The sequence below is a fragment of the Ranitomeya variabilis genome, chromosome 5 (genome assembly GCF_051348905.1).
Source record: "Ranitomeya variabilis isolate aRanVar5 chromosome 5, aRanVar5.hap1, whole genome shotgun sequence".
In the NCBI taxonomy this organism is placed as follows: domain Eukaryota; kingdom Metazoa; phylum Chordata; class Amphibia; order Anura; family Dendrobatidae; genus Ranitomeya; species Ranitomeya variabilis.
In genome coordinates, this window is record NC_135236.1 from 332975626 (window position 1) to 332995840 (window position 20215).

At 46.3% G+C, this 20215-nt stretch overlaps 1 protein-coding gene across 1 annotated transcript in view; it reads right to left on the reverse strand.

Annotated features, from left to right (window-relative positions):
• Window positions 1-20215, reverse strand: part of DNAJC2 (DnaJ heat shock protein family (Hsp40) member C2) — a 126213-nt gene that overhangs the window by 83355 nt on the left and 22643 nt on the right. The window contains exons 2-3 of the mRNA XM_077264724.1: window positions 10440-10630; window positions 10226-10301 (exon numbers count right to left, since the gene is read on the reverse strand). Of these exons, the coding sequence (XP_077120839.1) occupies window positions 10226-10301; window positions 10440-10630 (267 nt within the window). The remainder of the gene's footprint in view (window positions 1-10225; window positions 10302-10439; window positions 10631-20215) is intronic.

The following is a 20215-nucleotide window of genomic DNA, read 5'->3' on the forward strand; positions in this document are numbered from 1 at the left end:
CTGACTGCAGTTTTCAATATGTCAGGGGTGCTGTTGTTAAAATGGTATCATGTTTGGGGGTTTCCCAATATATGGGACCCCTAAAGTCACTTCAAACATGGATAAGTCCCTAAAAAATTAATTTTGTTAGTTTCCTTGAAAAACTGAAAAATTGCTGCTACATTTTTAAACCTCCTAAAATGGTAACAAAATAAAATAACATTTTACAAATGGTGCGGATTTAAAGCCATGTGGGAAATGTTATTGATTAATATTTTGCTGTGGTATGACCATCTGGATTAAAGGGATTATCTTTCAAATTTAAAAAATTGCTAATTTTTTACATTTTTTTCTTCAAATCTTTGATATTTTTTATAAATAATCACAAAACATATTGACCTAAACTTACCATTATCATAAAGTATAATGTGTCACGAAAAAACAATCTCAAAATCACTGAGATTTGTTGAAGCTTAGCAGAGTCATTACCACATAAAGTGACAATGGTCAGATTTGAAAAATTTGGCTCCGTCACTAAGGGGTTAAAAATGCTATTCAAGGTTAAACTTTCATATTAACCCCTTAGTCCCATATGACGTACTATCCCGTCAAGGTGACCTGGGACTTAATTCCCAGTGACGGGATAGTACGTCATATGCGATCAGCCGCGCGTCAGCTGACTATCGCAGCTGACATCCGGCACTATGTGCCAGGAGCGGTCATGGACCGCCCCCAGCACACTGCGATCAAACATGATCAAACAGCAGTATAGGGAAGCATCGCGCAGGGAGGGGGCTCCCTGCGGGCTTCCCCGAGACCCTCGGAGCAACGCGATGTGATCGCGTTGCTCAGAGGGTCTCTTACCTCCTCCTCCCTGCAGGCCGGGATCCAAAATGGCCACGGGGCTGCATCCGGGTACTGCAGGGAGGTGGCTTACAAGCGCCTGCTCAGAGCAAGCGCTGGTAAGCCTGCAGCGCTGTAAGTTAGATCGCTGATCTGACAGAGTGCTGTGCAAACTGTCAGATCAGCGATCTGTGATGTCCTCCCCTGGGACAAAGTAAAAAAAAAAATTTCCACATGGGTAAAAAAAAAAATTCCTAAATAAAGAAAAAAATTTATATATTATTCCCATAAATACATTTCTTTATCTAAATAATAATAAAAAAAAACAATAAAAGTACACATATTTAGTATCACCGCGTCCGTAATGACCCAACCTATAAAACTGTCCCACTAGTTAACCCCTTCAGTGAACACCGTAAAAAAAAAAAAAAAAAGAGGCAAAAAACAACGCTTTATTATCATACTGCCGAAAAAAAAGTGGAATAACACGCGATCAAAAAGACGGATATAAATAAGCATGGTACCGCTGAGAACGTCATCTTGTCCCGTAAAAAACGAGCCGCCAAACAGCATCATCAGCGAAAAAATAGAAAAGTTATAGTCCTCAGAATAAAGCGATGCCAAAATAATTATTTTTTCTATAAAAGTTTTTATCGTATAAAAGCGCCAAAACAAAAAATGATATAAATGAGGTATCGCTGTAATCGTACTGACCCAAAGAATAAAACTGCTTTAGCAATTTTACCAAACGTGGAATGGTATAAACGCCCCCCCCAAAAGAAATTCATGAATAGCTGGTTTTTGGTCATTCTGCCTCACAAAAATCGGAATAAAAGGCGATCAAAAAATGTCACCAATAAAAACGTCAACTCGTCCCACAAAAATCAAGACCTCACATGACTCTGTGGACCAAAATATGGAAAAATGATAGGTCTCAAAATGTGGAGATGCAAAAACTTTTTTGCTATAAAAAGCACCTTTTAGTGTGTGACAGCTGCCAATCATAAAAATCCGCTATGAAAAACGCTATAAAAGTAAATCAAACCCCCCCCCTTCATCACCCCCTTAGTTAGGGAAAAATAATAAAATAAAAAAAAAATGTATTTATTTCCATTTTCCCGTTAGAGCTAGGGTTAGAGCTAGGGTTAGAGCTAGGGTTGGGGCTATGGTTAGGGTTGGGGCTAGGGTTGGGGCTAAAGTTAGGGTTGGGGCTAAAGTTAGGGTTTGGATTACATTTACCGTTGGGATTAGAGTTGGGGTGTGTCAGGGTTAGGGGTCAAACGGCGCTCCTTCCCTTCCGAGCTCTGCCATGCACCCAGACAGTGGTTTACCCCAACATATGGGGTATCAGCGTACTCAGGACAAATTGGACAACAACTTTTGGGGTCCAAGTTCTCGTTACCCTTGGGAAAATAAAAATTTGGGGGGCTAAAAATCATTTTTGTGGGGAAAAAAAGAGGGATTTTTGGTTCTTACCGTAAAATCTCTTTCTTGGAGCCTTCATTGGGGGACACATGTAACCATGGGTGTATGCTGCTGTTGCTAGGAGGCTGACACTATGCAAATAAAGAAGAAGTAGCTCCTCCCCGGCAGTATACACCCTCCGACAGGCACCAGGCAGCTCAGTTGGTGCAAAAGCAGTAGTAGGAGCAAGAAATATTAAACTCAACCTATGTACCAACCCACAACAACGGCACATTGGCCAACTTGGTACAACTTCAAGGGAGGGTGCTGTGTCCCCCAATGAAGTCTCCAAGAAAGATTTTACTGTAAGAACCAAAAATCCCTCTTTTTCGCTTCATTGGGGGGACACAGGTAACCATGGGACGTCTAAAAGCAGTCCCTAGGGCGGGATATTCTGCAGAAAAAGAGGAGTTAGGTTCGGCCGGTGAGAAACCGCCGCCTGCAGTATCTTCCTACCCAGGCTCGCGTCCGCAGAAGCCTGAGTATGCACCTTGTAGAATTTTACAAAGGTGTGAATGGATGACCACGTTGCGGCCTTGCAAACCTGCGAGGCCGAAGCTTGGTGATGAACTGCCCAAGAAGCTCCCACTGCCCGGGTAGAGCGAGCCTTCACCCCCGAAGGAGGCTGTTTGTCTTGGACACGGTATGCCTCCAGAACCGCCGAACGGATCCAACGAGCAATTGTAGACTTGGAGGCGGGAAGCCCCTTTCATCGACCTTCCCGAGGTGATGAACAGAGGATCGGCCTGACGAAAGGAAGCAGTTCTGGCAAGATAAATCCGGATAGCCCTGACCACATCCAACTTGTGAAGGGATTTCTCCAAGAGTAGAACCGGGGAAGGGCACAAGGAAGGGAGGACAATGTCCTTATTGATGTGAAAGGCAGAGACTACCTTCGGTAAGAAGTAAGGGACCGGTCGAAGAACCACGTTGTCCTGGTGCAGGACTAGAAAGGGAGAATGACAGGATAATGCCGCCAACTCCGACTCTCTTCTAATGGAGGTGATGGCGACCAAGAAGGCTACCTTCCAAGATAGAAGCGAGAAGGAAATGTCCTGAGTCGGTTCAAATGGCGCACCCTGGAGGGCGTCTAACACGAGGTTGAGATCCCAAGGCTCGACAGGAGGATGATAAGGGGGAGCTATAGGAGTGACCCCCTGAATAAAGGTCCTCACCTGAGGAAGGGAGGCTAGGTCTCTTTGAAAAAGGATGGACAGAGCGGAGATCTGACCCTTCAAAGTGCTAAGGGAAAGCCCTGAATCGAGACCCGCTTGGAGGAAACCGAGAAGGGATGGAAGGGAAAAAGTCATAGGAAACAGAATGTTTTCCTCGCACCATCGGAAAAAGGCCTTCCAACATCTGTGGTAGATACGCGAGGAAGCCGGTTTTCTCGCTCTTATCATAGTCTGGATAGCACTGTGAGAAAAGTCAGGGCCTTCAGGACCGCGGCCTCAATGGCCATACCATTAAATTCAGAGACCGAGAATTTGGGTGGAAGAGGGGCCCCTGCGAAAGAAGGTCCGGTAGACCTGGTAGTCTCCACGGAACGTCCGATAGCATGTTGACTAGTTCCGCATACCAGGCCCTGCGAGGCCAGTCTGTGGCTATCAAGAGCACGGGAACCCCTTCCGACTTGATCTATTTGATGACCCTCGGGAGCAAGGGGAGAGGTGGGAACAGATAGGGCATCTGGAACTGGGCCCACGAGATCACGAGAGCGTCGCATCCGACGGCCATCGGATCCCGAGACCTGGAAATGTACTGGGGAACCCCGTGGTTTGCCCAGGAGGCCATTAAGTCGACGTCTGGAACGCCCCACCGCTGACATATCTGGCTGAAGATTGAGGGAAGGAGAGACCACTCGCCCGCGATGATGCCTTGGCGACTTAGAAAGTCGGCTTCCCAATTGTCCACCCCTGGGATGTGGACGGCTGTTAGAAAGGGAATGTGGCTCTCCGCCCAACGCAGAATCTTTGCCACTTCCGTCATGACCTGCCTGCTGCGAGTCCCTCCCTGATGGTTTATGTAAGCCACGGCTGTGGCGTTGTCCGACTGAATGCGGACCGGCTTTCCCGAGAGGAGAGACTCCCAGCAGATGAGGGCTAGGAAGATGGCCTTGATCTCCAAGAGGTTGATAGGAAGACGCGCCTCTTGAGCAGTCCAGTGGCCTTGGGCCGTGAGGTGGAGAAAGACAGCGCCCCAACCCTGGAGGCTGGCATCGGTGGTGATCACCTGCCAGCGGGGAGGGAGAAATGACCTCCCGCGCAGAATGGAGGTGGACAGCGTCCACCAAGAGAGAGACTGCTTCACCTTGGAAGAGAGGCGAAACGGACGGTCCAGAGAAAGCGGGTTCCTGTCCCAGGCAGTCAGAAGGGCCAGCTGGAGGGGACGAGAGTGGAACTGAGCATAGGGAAACGCTTCCATAGAAGCGACCATTTTCGAGGCGGAGGGACAGAGGGTTCGGGCCCCTTAGCGCTCTGACACCCCGACGAAGATAAAGGAACTTCTCCTTGGGGAGGAAGACCTGAGCCCGAGAGGTGTCGAACTCCATGCCCAGGAACTCCAGACGTTGGGTTGGAATCAAGGATGACTTCTGGTAGTTGATTATCCAGCCGAGGCGACTTAAAGAGTGTCCAGTGTAAGCTGGAGGCTCTGGCTGCAATCCTGACGGGACGAACCCTTGATCAAGAGGTCCTCGAGGTATGGGATTACCAGAATCCCCTTTGAACGTAGAATGGCCATGACCGCTGCCATGACCTTCGTAAAGACCCTGGGAGCAGATGCCAGTCCGAAGGGGAGAGCCGTGAACTGGTAATGATGTTCTTGGATCGCGAACCGAAGAAAACTCTGATGCCGTACGCAAATCGGAACGTGTAGGTACGCATCCCGAATGTCCACGGAACACAGAAACTCTCCCGGTTCCATGGACGCTACCACCGAGCGTAGTGATTCCATTCTGAAGTGTCGAATCCGGAGATGTCGGTTCAACCGCTTGAGATCCAAAATTGGACGGAAAGAGCCGTCCTTCTTTGGAACCACGAACAGGTTCGAGTAAAAACCTGAAAACCGCTCGTGATAAGGAACCGGAACTACGACTCCTGAGGCGAGGAGCGAATCGATGGCCTGGAGAAGCCCTGGGAGATGGGAGGACTGTTTGGGAGGATGAGAGAGCAGAAAACGACTTCCTGGGGGCGAAGAAAATTCTATCTTGTAGCCTGACGTGACGATCTCCCTGACCCAGGCGTCGTCGACTACCGATAGCCAGAACAGAAGAAGTCGGCCTCCCACCCTGGAAGGATTTCCAGGTGGGGGCGACCCGTCATTTATTAGCAAATCTGTGGCCCCGAGATCCGGATGGTTTTGAGGGTTGACTCTTAGCTCTCCAGCGCGGGGGAGGCCTGAAAGAAGGCTTCCTTCGGTCTCCTTGCGAGGAAGAGTGGTCCTGATTGGGGATTCCTGAGGAGGTAAAGGACCGAAAGGGACGAAAGAACTGGGGGCCCCTTCTGTTGAAGGAACGTTTAGGCTTGGACTGGGGTAAGGAGGTAATCTTACCCCCCGTAGCATCCGAGATCATTTGATCCAGCTGCGTGCCGAAGAGTCTAGAACCCTGGAAAGGCAGACCAGTGAGGGATTTTTTAGAAGCAGGATCTGCGTTCCACGCTTTGAGCCAAAGGACCCGGCGAATGGCAACAATGTTACTGTTAGCCCAAGCCGAGCAGGGCGCCGCATCAAGGGAGGCATTCATGAGATATTTTCCCGCAAGAGAAATCTGATCCGGTAAATCAGACAGTTCCTCAGCAGGAGCCGAGGCCAAAATGCTTAGGGTTTTAGCCTACGCCGACACAGCTTTCACTACCCATGAAGAAGCGAAACTAGGACAGAAGGAGGCCCCAGAAGCCTAAAACGCAGATTTGGCTAAAGCCTCGATTTGTCTGTCCGTGGGGTCTTTAAGAGAAGCCGCGTCCGGGATAGACAAAACAATCTGAGAAGATAGTCTGGACACAGGCAGGTCGACCTTAGGAGACTCGGACCATTTGTTGACAAGGTCGGAGTGAAAAGTGTATAAAACGTCTAGCCGTTTCCTGCCAGGGAAACGCTTACCAGGGTTTTCCCAGTGTGTAGAGGTAGTGTTGTCAAACTCCTTGTGATTAGGAAAAACCCTAGAGGGACGTTTAATCCGTTTAAACGCAATGGAGACGTCCTGAGAGCTTGCCTCGTCCTCCTTAAGATCAAGCGTCTGAATAATAGCTGAAATAAGGCTATCGACCATATCCTGTGTACCGGAAGTCTGATCTGCATCCGAGTCAGATTCCGACTGAGAGGTTACGTCAGACCTGAGGTCCGCATGCGAGGAAGGGGCAGATAGGGGTATCCCGGTGTGGTCCGGGGAACTGGAAACGGATCTAGATAGGGTCCTTTTTCTGTCTTTTTTCTCAGGTCTGCCTCTGTGAGGGTCTTGGACAGGTGCGAGAGAATCGCCGTGAGAGGCGTTCGTGGCACTGGTGGCATTAGAGAGAAGCGGGATACGTTCAAGTGCCTGGACCAGAGACTGAGACACCTTAGTCAGGTCTGACACTGATTGAGACATAGCAACAGCCCACTCCAGGGGAGGGGTGCACTCATCCCGAGACCGAGGCGCTTCCTGAGGGCCGGATATGATAGGAGGAACGCAGGATGGGCAGAAGGGAGACAGCTGACCTTAGGCCCACTTTTTCTTACAGTGAGCGCAGGCGTAGTGGGTGACCGTAGTGGAATAGCCTGGTGTGGGGTCGGACATAGGTAGAGGTACTACCTTGTACCGCAGGTGTGGAGAAGTACTGCAGGGAGGAGTAGAGCCTGAGAGGGCAGTAATGCCAAGCCTACCGACAAAACAGCGACAGCGGCAGCCGCAGGAGTGTGTCCCCCAGGGATCCTCGTGTCCCACACGACGCAATGGAAGAAGTCGGCGTCTCTCAGCGTGGGAAGAAACGCGCTGGAAGTGGGTGTGGTCGAACGCATAAGAAACAGAGATAGCCTCCCAGGAGAACAGAGCACTCTCCGTCGGCGCTGGACCCTGGGGAAGGCGTGCCCGCGAACACAGGGCAGGGCAAAGGCGCTGGGGGCGAGGCAAGTCGGGCGCGAAAAGGCCGCCGAGGAAAGAAGGCACGCGCCCAACAAATGGCAGTGCCAGAACTGAAGAGCCGAAAAGGCATGCGCCGGTAAAAAAACGGCGCGAAGATTCAATTGAACAAAGTGCCACCCGGTGCCTAGGATCCCCTGCTGTCCCTAATAAAGGAACGCTAGAGCCGCAACTATTACTGCAGGGAGGAACACTATGGGAGAAATAAGCTAAGTGCTCCAGGCAGAGAGCGCGTCGCTTACAACCAGGCGGTGAGGGGGTTCCGGGGGGGGGGGGGGGGGTGACACACAGACAATCGAATCTGAAGATCTGCTACCTGGTGGTCGAGGATTGTGTCAGGAGCCCTTGGGTAGTAGGAGGGGTCCTGAAAGTGAAGATCCTCCTTCCCGCGCCGTACCACGGCGCAGAAGACAGTGTCAACCCCTTAGAAAGGGGGAAGGTCACCAAAGGTGACCACCGTCTTCCTCTCAGCCCTCTCCGAGGAGAGGGATGAGGGGGGGACAGGGCAGGGACTGGCCACCAAAATAGTCACCCTGATACACCCGTAAGGGTGACAGGGGACGAGGTCCTGCCCAGCGGGTCCGAGAGGGTGCGATGTGGGTGAAACCACACTGCTCTCTCGGTCGCTCAAAGTGGGGAAAACAGGGTGAGCAAAACTGCACCCTGTTACCCTGAAGAAAGTATGTGAAAAAGAAAGGGGAAATGATTAGTAACACACGACAAATCCCTATAAAAGAAATGCGGATCTGGGGTTAGATCTAGGTCCGCCTCCTACAGACACTAAGCAAAAACGGAGTTGCCTGGTGCCTGACGGAGGGTGTATACTGCCGGGAAGGAGCTACTTCTCTATTTGCATAGTGTCAGCCTCCTAGCGACAGCAGCATACACCCATGGTTACCTGTGTCCCCCAATGAAGCGAGAAAGAAAAAGATTTTTTATTTTCACGGCTCTGCGTTGTAAACTGTAGGGGGTTCAAAGTTCTCACAACACATCTAGATAAGTTCCTTGGGAGGTCTAGTTTCCAATATGGGGTCACTTATGGGGGTTTCTACAGTCTGGGTACATCAGGGGCTCTGCAAATGCAACGTGACGCCTGCAGACCAATCCATCTAAGTCTGCATTCCAAATGGCGCTCCTTCCCTTCTGAGCTCTGCCATGCGCCTAAACAGAGGTTCCCTCCCACATATGGGGTATCAGCGTACTCAGGACAAATTGGACAACAACTTTTGGGGTCCAATTTCTCCTGCTACCCTTGGGAAAATACAAAACTGGGGGCTAAAAAATCATTTTTGTGAAAAAAAAAAAAAAAATTATTTTCACGGCTCTGCGTTATAAACTGTAGTGAAACACTTGGGGCTTCAAAGCTCTCAAAACACATCTAGATAAGTTCCTTAGGGGGTCTACTTTCCAAAATAGTGTCACTTGTGGGTTTTTTTTAATGTTTAGGCACATCAGGGGCTCTCCAAACGCGACATGGTGTCCCATCTCAATTCCAGTCAATTTTGCATTGAAACGTCAAACGGTGCTCCCTCCCTTCCGAGCTCTGCCATGCGGACAAACAGTCGTTTACCCCCACATATGGGGTATCAGCGTACTCAGGACAAATTGCACAACAACTTTTGGGGTCCAATTTCTTTTCTTACCCTTGGGAAAATAAAAAATTGGGGGCAAAAAGATCATTTTTGTGAAAAAATGTGATTTTTTATTTTTACGGCTCTGCATTATAAACTTCTGTGAAGCACTTGTTGGGTCAAAGTGCTCACCACACATCTACATAAGTTCCTTAGGGGGTCTACTTTCCAACATGGTGTCACTTGTTGGGGGTTTCAATGTTTAGGCACATCAGGGGCTCTCCAAACGCAACATGGCGTCCCATCTCAATTCCAGTCAATTTTGCATTGAAAAGTCAAATGGCGCTCCTTCCCTTCTGAGCTCTGCCATGCGCCCAAACAGTGGTTTACCCCCACATATAGGGTATCAGCATACTCAGGACAAATTGTACAACAACTTTTGGGGTCCATTTTCTCCTGTTACCCTTGGTAAAATAAAACAAATTGGAGCTGAAATAAATTGTGTGTGGAAAAAAAGTTAAATGTTCATTTTAATTTAAACATTCCAAAAATTCCTGTGAAACACCTGAAGGGTTAATAAACTTCTTGAATGTGGTTTTGAGCACCTTGAAGGGTGCAGTTTTTAGAATGGTGTCACACTTGGGTATTTTCTATCATATAGACCTCTCAAAATGACTTCAAATGAGATGTGGTCCCTAAAAATAAATGGTGTTGTAAAAATGAGAAATTGATGGTCAACTTTTAACCCTTATAACTCCCTAACAAAAAAAAATTGTGGTTCCAAAATTGTGCTGATGTAAAGTAGAAATGTGGGAAATGTTACTTATTAAATATTTTGTGTGACATATCTCTGTGATTTAAGGGCATAAAAATTCAAATTTGGAAAATTGCGAAATTTTCAAAATTTTCGCCAAATTTCCGTTTTTTTTTCACAAATAAACGCAAGTTATATCGAATAAATTTTACCACTTTCATGAAGTACAATATGTCACGAGAAAATGTCAGAATCGCCAAGATCCGTTGAAGCGTTCTAGAGTTATAACCTCATAAAGGGACAGTGGTCAGAATTGTAAAAATTGGCCCGGTCATTAACGTGCAAACCACCCTCGGGGCTTAAGGTGTTAAAACCAAGGAGAGGTTCATACTGAACACAGTCTTCCTTTGTACAGCTGATTAAAACTTTCTTACACATTAGCAGAAAAAGAGTGCCCAGCCATTCATCCACAGAACAAGTTTCCTTTTTACTTACGTGCTGCTTTAATCTGCTTCTGTGTAGCCTTATACCTCAGGTTCTTCAGTCCAAGCACTGCGTAATGGTCTTGGTTCTAAAGAAAAAACAAAAAAAATACAAAAACACATTTCCACTTAAACTTATAAACAAGTTCTCTGAAACTAAATACGACAAAATGTACTATACAAAAAGTGACTTCACTTTGTATTAAGCAGGGAAACTTCATACTAACCTTCCAGTCTTTAGGATCAAGGGTTTTCAATAGTGCAAATTCCTCTATCTGAAACTCTTCATCCTCGGACTCTTCAGAGCTCTCCTTCTCATCCTCCAGCTCCTGAAAGGAGGCGGACACATTTCTATTCCTGCGTTTAATGAAGGCTTCAAACCATCGTCCCACTGGTTCAACCTGACACAGCAATGAGGCTGCCGTAACAGAGAAAATACACAGGCAAGTCAGGAGACACAGACAAACTAGCAGAGAAATGTCAGATTTTGCATGATGTCACACAAATTAAATCATTATTTAGACACCTACAATACCTATTATGTTACAATGGAAGAGGTTATTTGTGAATTTACGTAAAGGGAACCTGTAACACTGATCTTCTGCATCACACAAAGGCTGTGTCTAGCACTGCATTAAAAGGGAGTTTTCACTTTACGAAAAGTGGTCCCCAAAGCATATTTGTAAACCAACAAACAGAGTACCCACCCTCCCACAGTCCAGAGCTGACTATTGCTATTCCAGTCTCAGCGTTTTGGCTGCTGCGGTGACTTCTCATTAACAAAGCACATCAGCGCTGCTGCCAATCACTAAGCTCAGCGGCTCTGCTGAAATAAACAACACGAGTTCTAAAGATCATTCTTTGGGGACCATCCCTAAAACAAAATATAGTAGCACACCACTGCTTTATTTAGCTAGATTGGACGGATAGAGAATGTCTGAAAAGGACAGCCCTCTCCGTATGTCCTACTAGGATGTATGAACAACATATAGAGGTCTATGCACAAGTCCTCCAGAAAAGGCATCACTTAAGCCATCAGGATATTCATCAAGAATGAAAAACATGAAATAGGGAAAGGAGACTCCCTGCAACAGGTAGTTGCCAGGATTGTATTAGTGTTCCTTTGACTATCAGATATACAGTCATGGCCAAACGTTTTGGTTTTCACTAAAGGTACCGTCACACTAGGCGATATCGCCAGCGATCCGTGACGTTGCAGCGTCCTGCATAGCGATATCGCTATGTTTGGCACGCAGCAGCGATCTGGATCCTGCTGGGATATCGCTGGTTGCAGGGAGAGTGGACGAACTTTCTTTCGTCGCAACTCTCCCGCTGACACCGCTGGATCGCCGTGTGTGACGCCGATCCAGCGATGTCTTCACTGGTATCCATGGTAAACATCGGGTTACTAAGCGCAGGGCCGCGCTTAGTAACCCGATATTTACCATGGATACCATGGTAAAAGTAAAAAAAAAAACACTACATACTCACCGTCTGTTGTCCATCACGTCCCCTGGAGCTTGCCGTACTGACTGTCTCAGCGCCGTCCGGCCGTAAAGCAGAGCCCAGCGGTGAACCTGCAGTAACAGCGGTTCACCGCTGGGCACCACTGTTACGGCCGGCCGGCGCTGAGACACAGTCAGTGCGGCAAGCGCCGAGGGACATGAAGGACGACAGAAGGTGCGTATGTAGTGTTGTTTTTTTTTTTTTTTACATGGGGACTTCGGCATCGCTGAAGACAGTTTCAGCGATGCCGAAGTCGCTTGGTCGCTGGAGAGAGCTGTCTGTGTGACAGCTCCCCAGCGACCACACAGCAACTTACCAGCGATCACGTCGCTGGTCGCGATCGCTGGTAAGTTGCTTAGTGTAACGGTACCTTAAGTTTGCGGCTTAAATCTTTTTAGATCTTTTAGTCAGATGTTTCTATGATTACTGAAGTACAATTATTAGCATTTCATAAATGTTTAAACCTTTATCAACAAATACACAAAGTTTATGCAAAGACTAAATATTTACAGAATTGACCCTTATTTTTCAGGAAATCTGCAATTTGCCCTGGCAGCTGGATATCAGCCTCTGGCCACATGCACACATTTTGTATCTGGTCAGTATTTTACACCAGTATTTGTAAACCAAAACCAGGAATGGAACAACCAGGGGAAAAGTATAATAGAAACATGTCACCACTACTGAATTTATCACCCAAAAATACAGAGGTAAAATACTGACCAAATTCTGAACGAGGCCTCACAACCAAATCCTGACTGATAACCCATTCTTGCCTAATCAGTGACTGAAGTATCAAAACTTCTGTATTTTTGTTTGTCCCATGATTTTTAATGATTGACCATAAGTTCTCAATGGCATTGAGATCTGGAGAGTTTTCTGGCCTTAGACCTAAAATGTCAAACAAGTGGCTTGGTGAATAAAACATTATCACTTTTATCTTGTGACATGGTCTCCATCATGCTGGAAAAAACATTGCTCATCACCAAATTGCTCCTGGATGGTTGGGAGAAGATGCTCTTAGAGGATATTCAATACTATTCTTGGAAGTGTTCTTAGGCAAAATTCTGAGTGAGCCCAATGTCTTCAATGAAAAGAAGTCCTATACATGGACTTTTCTTCTCTGGACAATCATTCTGTCAGATGAAGGGGGCTTCATTAGAGGTAAAAAGCTTACCCTGGTCCTCTGCAGTCCAATTCCTGTACTTCCTGAAGAATGACAGCCTCTCTCTGCCGTTTGTCTTGAAAATTGTGTTTACAGGATTTCTTTAGTAGTCCACAGGTGATGGAATTATCACACGTGAAATACTAAGTAAATCCAGAAAACATGATCTGTGTGTGGGCCTTGTGTTGAGGAACACTGATGTAACTGAATCCTCTTTATAAGACAGTCCTGGCACTTGCTGTGTTTCACAAAATTTTAAATTTAAATGGACTTTCTTTATATAAAATTCTTGATGATACAATATATGTCCTTAACTATGAAACAATTTTAATGTAAATCTATGATGACTGCAAGTGTTTCCTTGGAGGTAGCCATGGTTAACAGAAGACAATGTTTCTAGCACCAGACTTTTTAGGCTATGTTCACACGCTACAGATTTTGCTGTGGATCTGCAGCTGCGGGTCCGCAGCGGTTTCCCATGTCTTTACAGTACCATGTAAACCTAAGTGAAACGCAATCCGCAGTGCATATGTTGCAAAAAAAAAAAAAAAACACGCGGAAACGCAGCGGTTTACATTCCGCAGCATGTCAATTCTTTGTGCGGAATCCGCAGCGGTTTTACACCTGCTCCATAATAGAAAACCGCAGGTGTAAAACCACAGTGGAATCCGCACAAAAACCGTGGTAATTCCACAGGTAAAAATCAGTGCCTTTTACCTGCGGTTTTCACAAATCCGCTGCGGAAAAATCCGCAGACCTCAGGAATAGGTGTGCACATACCCTAGAGCACCCAAATAGGTCTTCTAATTCAATAAGCATGTCAGAGTGATACCTTGTCTTCATTAACACACTCTACCGAGCTAAGAAGGTCACGGACATTATTTAAGCAGGTCATTTTATGGCAAGACTGAAATTCAGTGGAAATGTTGGTTTTGTGATTAAAGGGCATCTCGCAGCAGGAACGACCCTCCTAAGCCACCTATATGGGCATGTAGGTCATAGGAAACAGAATAAAATGACGCCTTGATATCTGCGATCTGATGTCTCCAGAGAAGAACTATGGGCCACATAAAATGAAAACAATGGGACTATGGAAAAATATGCGTAATTCAGTTAATAACTTTATATGTTTGTCCCCCCACTTAGATTGCCTTTAATACAAACTTGTAATTACAGTAGCTATGTCACCACCTGGAACGCCTTTAAAGCCATTACTATAGGCATACATGTAATAGAATTATGCCTCATAGCTGCGGTCTAGTTGTGATATGATAATGAAGACAGGAGGCAGAGATTTCTTACAGACACTGCACACCCTGGAGCCTGGAAGAAATCATTAACATAAAAGATTAAAACTCAATTTCTCAACAACTAGACTGCACATATGAGACATACAGAAGATTTTAACCATTCTGTCAACTGTATGCCCATCAGGGCTGTGGAGTCGGTAAGCCAAACCTCCGACTACAACAAAATGACTTAAGACTCCACAGGACTGGTCAGTATGTACTGGTCACTACGGAGCATGTACATAAAGTGCAGCACAGATTCATCTCAGCTAAAAGCCCAGATCCTTAGATGAGGAATAAAACAGATGTTTATAGGACATTTCAAAACTTTCCCAAATTCTTATGAAAAAATATACAGCACATCCTGCATTATACTACTGTACAAAATGTATTATATATTTTGGGAGTCAGTCCACTTTACACCGACTCGACCAAAATGGACACCGACTCCACAGCCATGATGCCCATAGTAATAACGTATATACTCGATTATAAGCCGACCTGAGTATAAGCCGACCCCCCTAATTTTGCCACAAAAAACTGGGAAAACTTATTGACTCGAGTATAAGCCTAGGGTGGAAAATGCAGCAGCTACCGGTGAATTTCAAAAATAAAAATAGATGCTCCATGCCGTTCATTATGGCCCCATAGCTGTGCCATATAGTGCTCTGCACCGTTCATTATTGCCCCATAGCTGTGCCATATAGTGCTCTGCACCGTTCATTATTGCCCCATAGCTGAGCCATATAGTGCTCTGCACCGTTCATAATTGCCCCATAGCTGTGCCATATAGTGCTCTGCACCGTTCATTATTGCCCCATAGATGTGCCATATAGTGCTCTGCACCGTTCATTATTGCCCCATAGCTGTGCCATATAGTGCTCTGCACCGTTCATTATTGCCGCATAGCTGTGCCATATAGTGCTCTGCATCGTTCATTATTGCCCCATAGCTGTGCCATATAGTGCTCTGCACCGTTCATTATTGCCCCATAGCTGTGCCATATAGTGCTCTGCACCGTTCATTATTGCCCCATAGCTGTGCCATATAGTGCTCTGCACCGTTCATTATTGCCCCATAGCTGTGCCATATGGTGCTCTGCACCGTTCATTATTGCCCCATAGCTGTGCCATATAGTGCTCTGCACCGTTCATTATTGCCCCATAGCTGTGCCATATAGTGCTCTGCACCGTTCATTATTGCACCATAGCTGAGCCATATAGTGCTCTGCACCGTTCATAATTGCCCCATAGCTGTGCCATATAGTGCTCTGCACCGTTCATTATTGCCCCATAGATGTGCCATATAGTACTCTGCACCGTTCATTATTGCCCCATAGCTGTGCCATATAGTGCTCTGCACCGTTCATTATTGCCGCATAGCTGTGCCATATAGTGCTCTGCATTGTTCATTATTGCCCCATAGCTGTGCCATATAGTGCTCTGCACCGTTCATTATTGCCCCATAGCTGTGCCATATAGTGCTCTGCACCGTTCATTATTGCCCCATAGCTGTGCCATATAGTGCTCTGCACCGTTCATTATTGCCCCATAGCTGTGCCATATAGTGCTCTGCACCGTTCATTATTGCCCCATAGCTGTGCCATATGGTGCTCTGCACCGTTCATTATTGCCCCATAGCTGTGCCATATAGTGCTCTGCACCGTTCATTATTGCCCCATAGCTGTGCCATATAGTGCTCTGCACCGTTCATTATTGCCCCATAGCTGTGCCATATAGTGCTCTGCACCGTTCATTATTGCCCCATAGCTGTGCCATATAGTGCTCTGCACCGTTCATTATTGCCCCATAGCTGTGCCATATAGTGCTCTGCACCGTTCATTATTGCCCCATAGCTGTTCCATATAGTGCTCTGCACCGTTCATTATTGCCCCATAGCTGTGCCATATAGTGCTCTGCACCGTTCATTATTGCCCCATAGCTGTGCCATATAGTGCTCTGCACCGTTCATTATTGCCCCATAGCTGTGCCATATAGTGCTCTGCACCGTTCATTATTGCCCCATAGCTGTGCCATATAGTGCTCTGCACCGTTCATTATTGCCCCATAGCTGTGCCATATAGTGCTCTGCACCGTTCATTATTGCCCCATAGATGTACCATAGAAAGCTGTGCCATTGCTGCTGCTGCTGCAATAAAAAAAAAAATGACATACTCACCTCTCTTGCTTGCAGCTCCTCAGCGTCCCGTCCCGGCGACTCTCTGCACTGACTGATCAGGCAGAGGGCGGCGCGCACACTATATGCGTCATCGCGCCCTCTGACCTGCACAGTCAGTGCGGAGAGACGCCGGGAAGATGGAGCGGCGCCCGGCGTGTGGAACGCGGACAGGTGATTATGACATACTTACCTGCTCCCAGCGTCCCGCTCCTTCCCCCGGACAGCTGGTCTTCGGTGCCGCAGCCTCTTCCTCTGTCAGCGGTCACCGTTACCGTCATTAGAGAAATGAATATGCGGCTCCGCCCCTATGGGAGTGGAGTCCATATTCATTTCTCTAATGAGTGGTCCCACGTGACCGCTGAACAGGGGAAGAGCTGCGGCACCCGGAGACCGTGGGACTGCAGGGACAGCGCCAGGAGCCCCGGAAGCAGGTAAGTATGTCTCAGCGCCCTCTCCCCCTCACCCGCCGACCCTGCCGCCGACCGTGACTCGAGTATAAGCCGAGAGGGGCACTTTCAGCCCAAAAATTTGGGCTGGAAATCTCGGCTTATACTCGAGTATATACGGTAGCTTAAAAGCATCTCAGGGGGTGACAGATTCCCTTTGATGTTTGTTATTCATCATGTTTGTAATGTAATATGCTAAAATCTTTAAGATAAATTTATTGTTTAAAAAAAAAAAAAAAAGTTCAAGGAGAGCCTGGATGCCCTTCTTAAAAATAATATTACAGGTATGTGCACACGTTGCAGATTTGCCTGCAGAATTTTCTGCGCAGAAAATCCAGGTAAAAATCTGCGTGTTTTTGATGTGTTTATGCAGATTTGATGCGGTTTTTTTATGCGGATTTGATGCGGATTTGTATGCGTTTTTGTAGCCTAAATAAAAATCTATTACCGGTATTTAAAAAAAAGAACTGTTATGTCATTTCTTTGTCCATGCTCTTATTTTACATACTCCATGGAAGAATAATGTTTACACACACAGACAGACATGGATAGATAGATAAAATGGTACATAAATAGTTAACACACATACACCAACTCTGCACGCAATATCTTTAATTTAAAAAAAAAAATGGCGGGAGCTCCCGCGCAGTTTTCTGCGCCAGAGAGGGAAAGCAGATGGCCGGGGGCGAATATTTCTAGCCTGGGAAGGGGTTAATACACATTGAGCTTCCCAGGCTATGTATCTCAGACAGCAGCTGTATAATTAGCCTTTACTGGCTAATAAAATAGGAGGACCCCTAATAAAATGACGTGGGGTCCCCCTATAATTTATAGCCAGAAAGGCTATGCAGACAGCTGCAGGCTGATATTCAAAGCCTAGAGAGGGGCCATGGATATTGCCCCCCCCCCCCGGGCTACAAATACCAGCACCAAGCATCTGTACGATGCACCAATTCTAGCACTTAGCCTCGCTCTTCCCACTGCCCTATAGCGGTGGCATATGGGGTAATAAGGGGTTAATTCATCGTTGATTGTAAGGTGACATTAAGCCTGGTTAATAATGGAGAGGCGTCAATAGGACGCCTATCCATTACTAATCCTATAGTTATAGATGGGTTAAAAAAGACGCAGCCAGAAAAAAGTATTTGAATGAAATAAAATACACATTTTTTCATAATTTTTATTCCACGCCTAATCCAATCTAAGCCATCGATAACCTGCAAAAAAAAACAAAAAAACACAAATACTCCCTGATCCGACGCAGTCCCTCTTTAATAACGAGGGTCCCATGACGATCTCCCCTATAGAGTGGTCACATCAGCAGATGTGACCGCTCTATAGGGCCTCCGATGATACCCTGCGGGAGGGTTATCTCCGGTCAGTGTATCATCGGTGTTCACTTTACGGCACTACAGCTGTGAGAAAATTCTTATGTTGTAGTGCCGCAAGTGACAGGTGAACTCAGGTGACCTGTCGGCGGCGGAGTGATACAGTGCGGAGGATTATCGCCACCATTTTATCACCGGAGCCCCTGGAGAGCGGTCGCATCTGCTGATGTGACAGCTCTCCACGGGAGATCGTTGTGGGATAAATTTTATTAATTGGATTACGTCGGACACAGGGAGTATATTGTTTGTTTATTATTTTAATAATTCATTCAAGAGAATGCCAAGAGTGTGCAAAGCAGTCATCAAAGCAAAAGGTGGCTACTTTGAAGAACCTAGAATATAAGACATATTTTCAGTTATTTCACACTTTTTTGCTAAGTATATAATTCCACATGTGTTAATTCATAGTTTTGATGCCTACAGTGTGAATTTACAATTTTCATAGTCCTGAAAATACAGAAAAATCTTTAAATAAGAAGGCGTGTCCTAACTCTTGGTCTGTACTGTATATTATATATCTATATATATATATATATATAATTGTCTAAGGGTTTAAATTGTCTATCTGTCCTGGAAATCCCGCGTCGCTGATTGGTCGAGGCCGGCATCTCCCTGTGTTTTTATCTTAGAATGGGTCGTAAACGAAAATACGCCAATGAGGATGGCAGAAAAGCAGCAGCAGCAGCAGCAAGAAAACGACAACATCGGGAACAGGAGACACCACAACAAACTGCCGCCAGACAAGCCCAGGATGTGGAATCTCACAGACAACGTCGCCAACAAGAGACACCACAACAAACTGTTGTACGATAGGAACAACATGATCGCCAAATTTATAAAAAACGAATGCTCTACCGACTAAGGCACGACCTGGACAATATTCAACAACTTGCACATTACTGTTATGACCCCAATGGCGAGGGTCTCAGAGGAACGTGGAAGTCTGCAGAATACAAAAATCCAGCTCATAGGGCAGTGGTAACTGGGTTGACCATATATCTACTCCTAACGCCAACACTAGAAGTAGCCGGGGATCATTCCTACGTTGATTCTAGATGACACGCGCCAGCCGGAGAATCTAGCTACCCCTAGTAGAGGAAAACAAAGACCTTTCTTGCCTCCAGAGAAGGGGACCCCAAAGCTGGATAGAAGCCCCCCACAAATAATGACGGTTAGGTAAGAGGAAATGACAAACACAGAAATGAACCAGGTTTAGCACAGAGAGGCCCGCTTACTGATAGCAGAATAAAGAAAGGTAACTTATATGGTCAACAAAAACCCTATCAAAATCCACACTGGAAATTCAAGAACCCCCGAACCGTCTAACGGTCCGGGGGGAGAACACCAGCCCCCTAGAGCTTCCAGCAAAGGTCAGGATATAGAATTGGAAAAAGCTGGACAAAAATACAAAACCAAAACAAATAGCAAAAAGCAAAAGGCAGACTTAGCTGATATAACTGGAACCAGGATCAGTAGACAAGAGCACAGCAGACTAGCTCTGATAACTACGTTGCCAGGCATTGAACTGAAGGTCCAGGGAGCTTATATAGCAACACCCCTAACTAACGACCCAGGTGCGGATAAAAGGAATGACAGAAAAACCAGAGTCAAAAAACTAGTAACCACTAGAGGGAGCAAAAAGCAAATTCACAACACATTACGTAACAGACAATGAAAGTACAATTCATGAACACTGCTGGTGGAATATGAATGCAGTTTGCTCTAAATGCGACTCTCTGAATTTCATTGATGAAAAACCATCTGACAATCAGTTTACTCAATGCTGCCAAAAAGGAAAAGTTATGCTACCGAGTCCTCACTACTCAGATCTGTTTGAGCAGTTAATGAAAGGAATGCATCAACACAGTAGAAATTTCATGGAAAATATCAGAAGCATCAACAGTTCTCATGCGTTTGCTTCATTCGGTGCCAACATTTCACCGCCCCCTGGATTCGGACCGTATTGTTTTAAAATTCACGGCCAGATCTACCACTGCACTGGAACACTTCACCCAGAAATAGGACAACCAC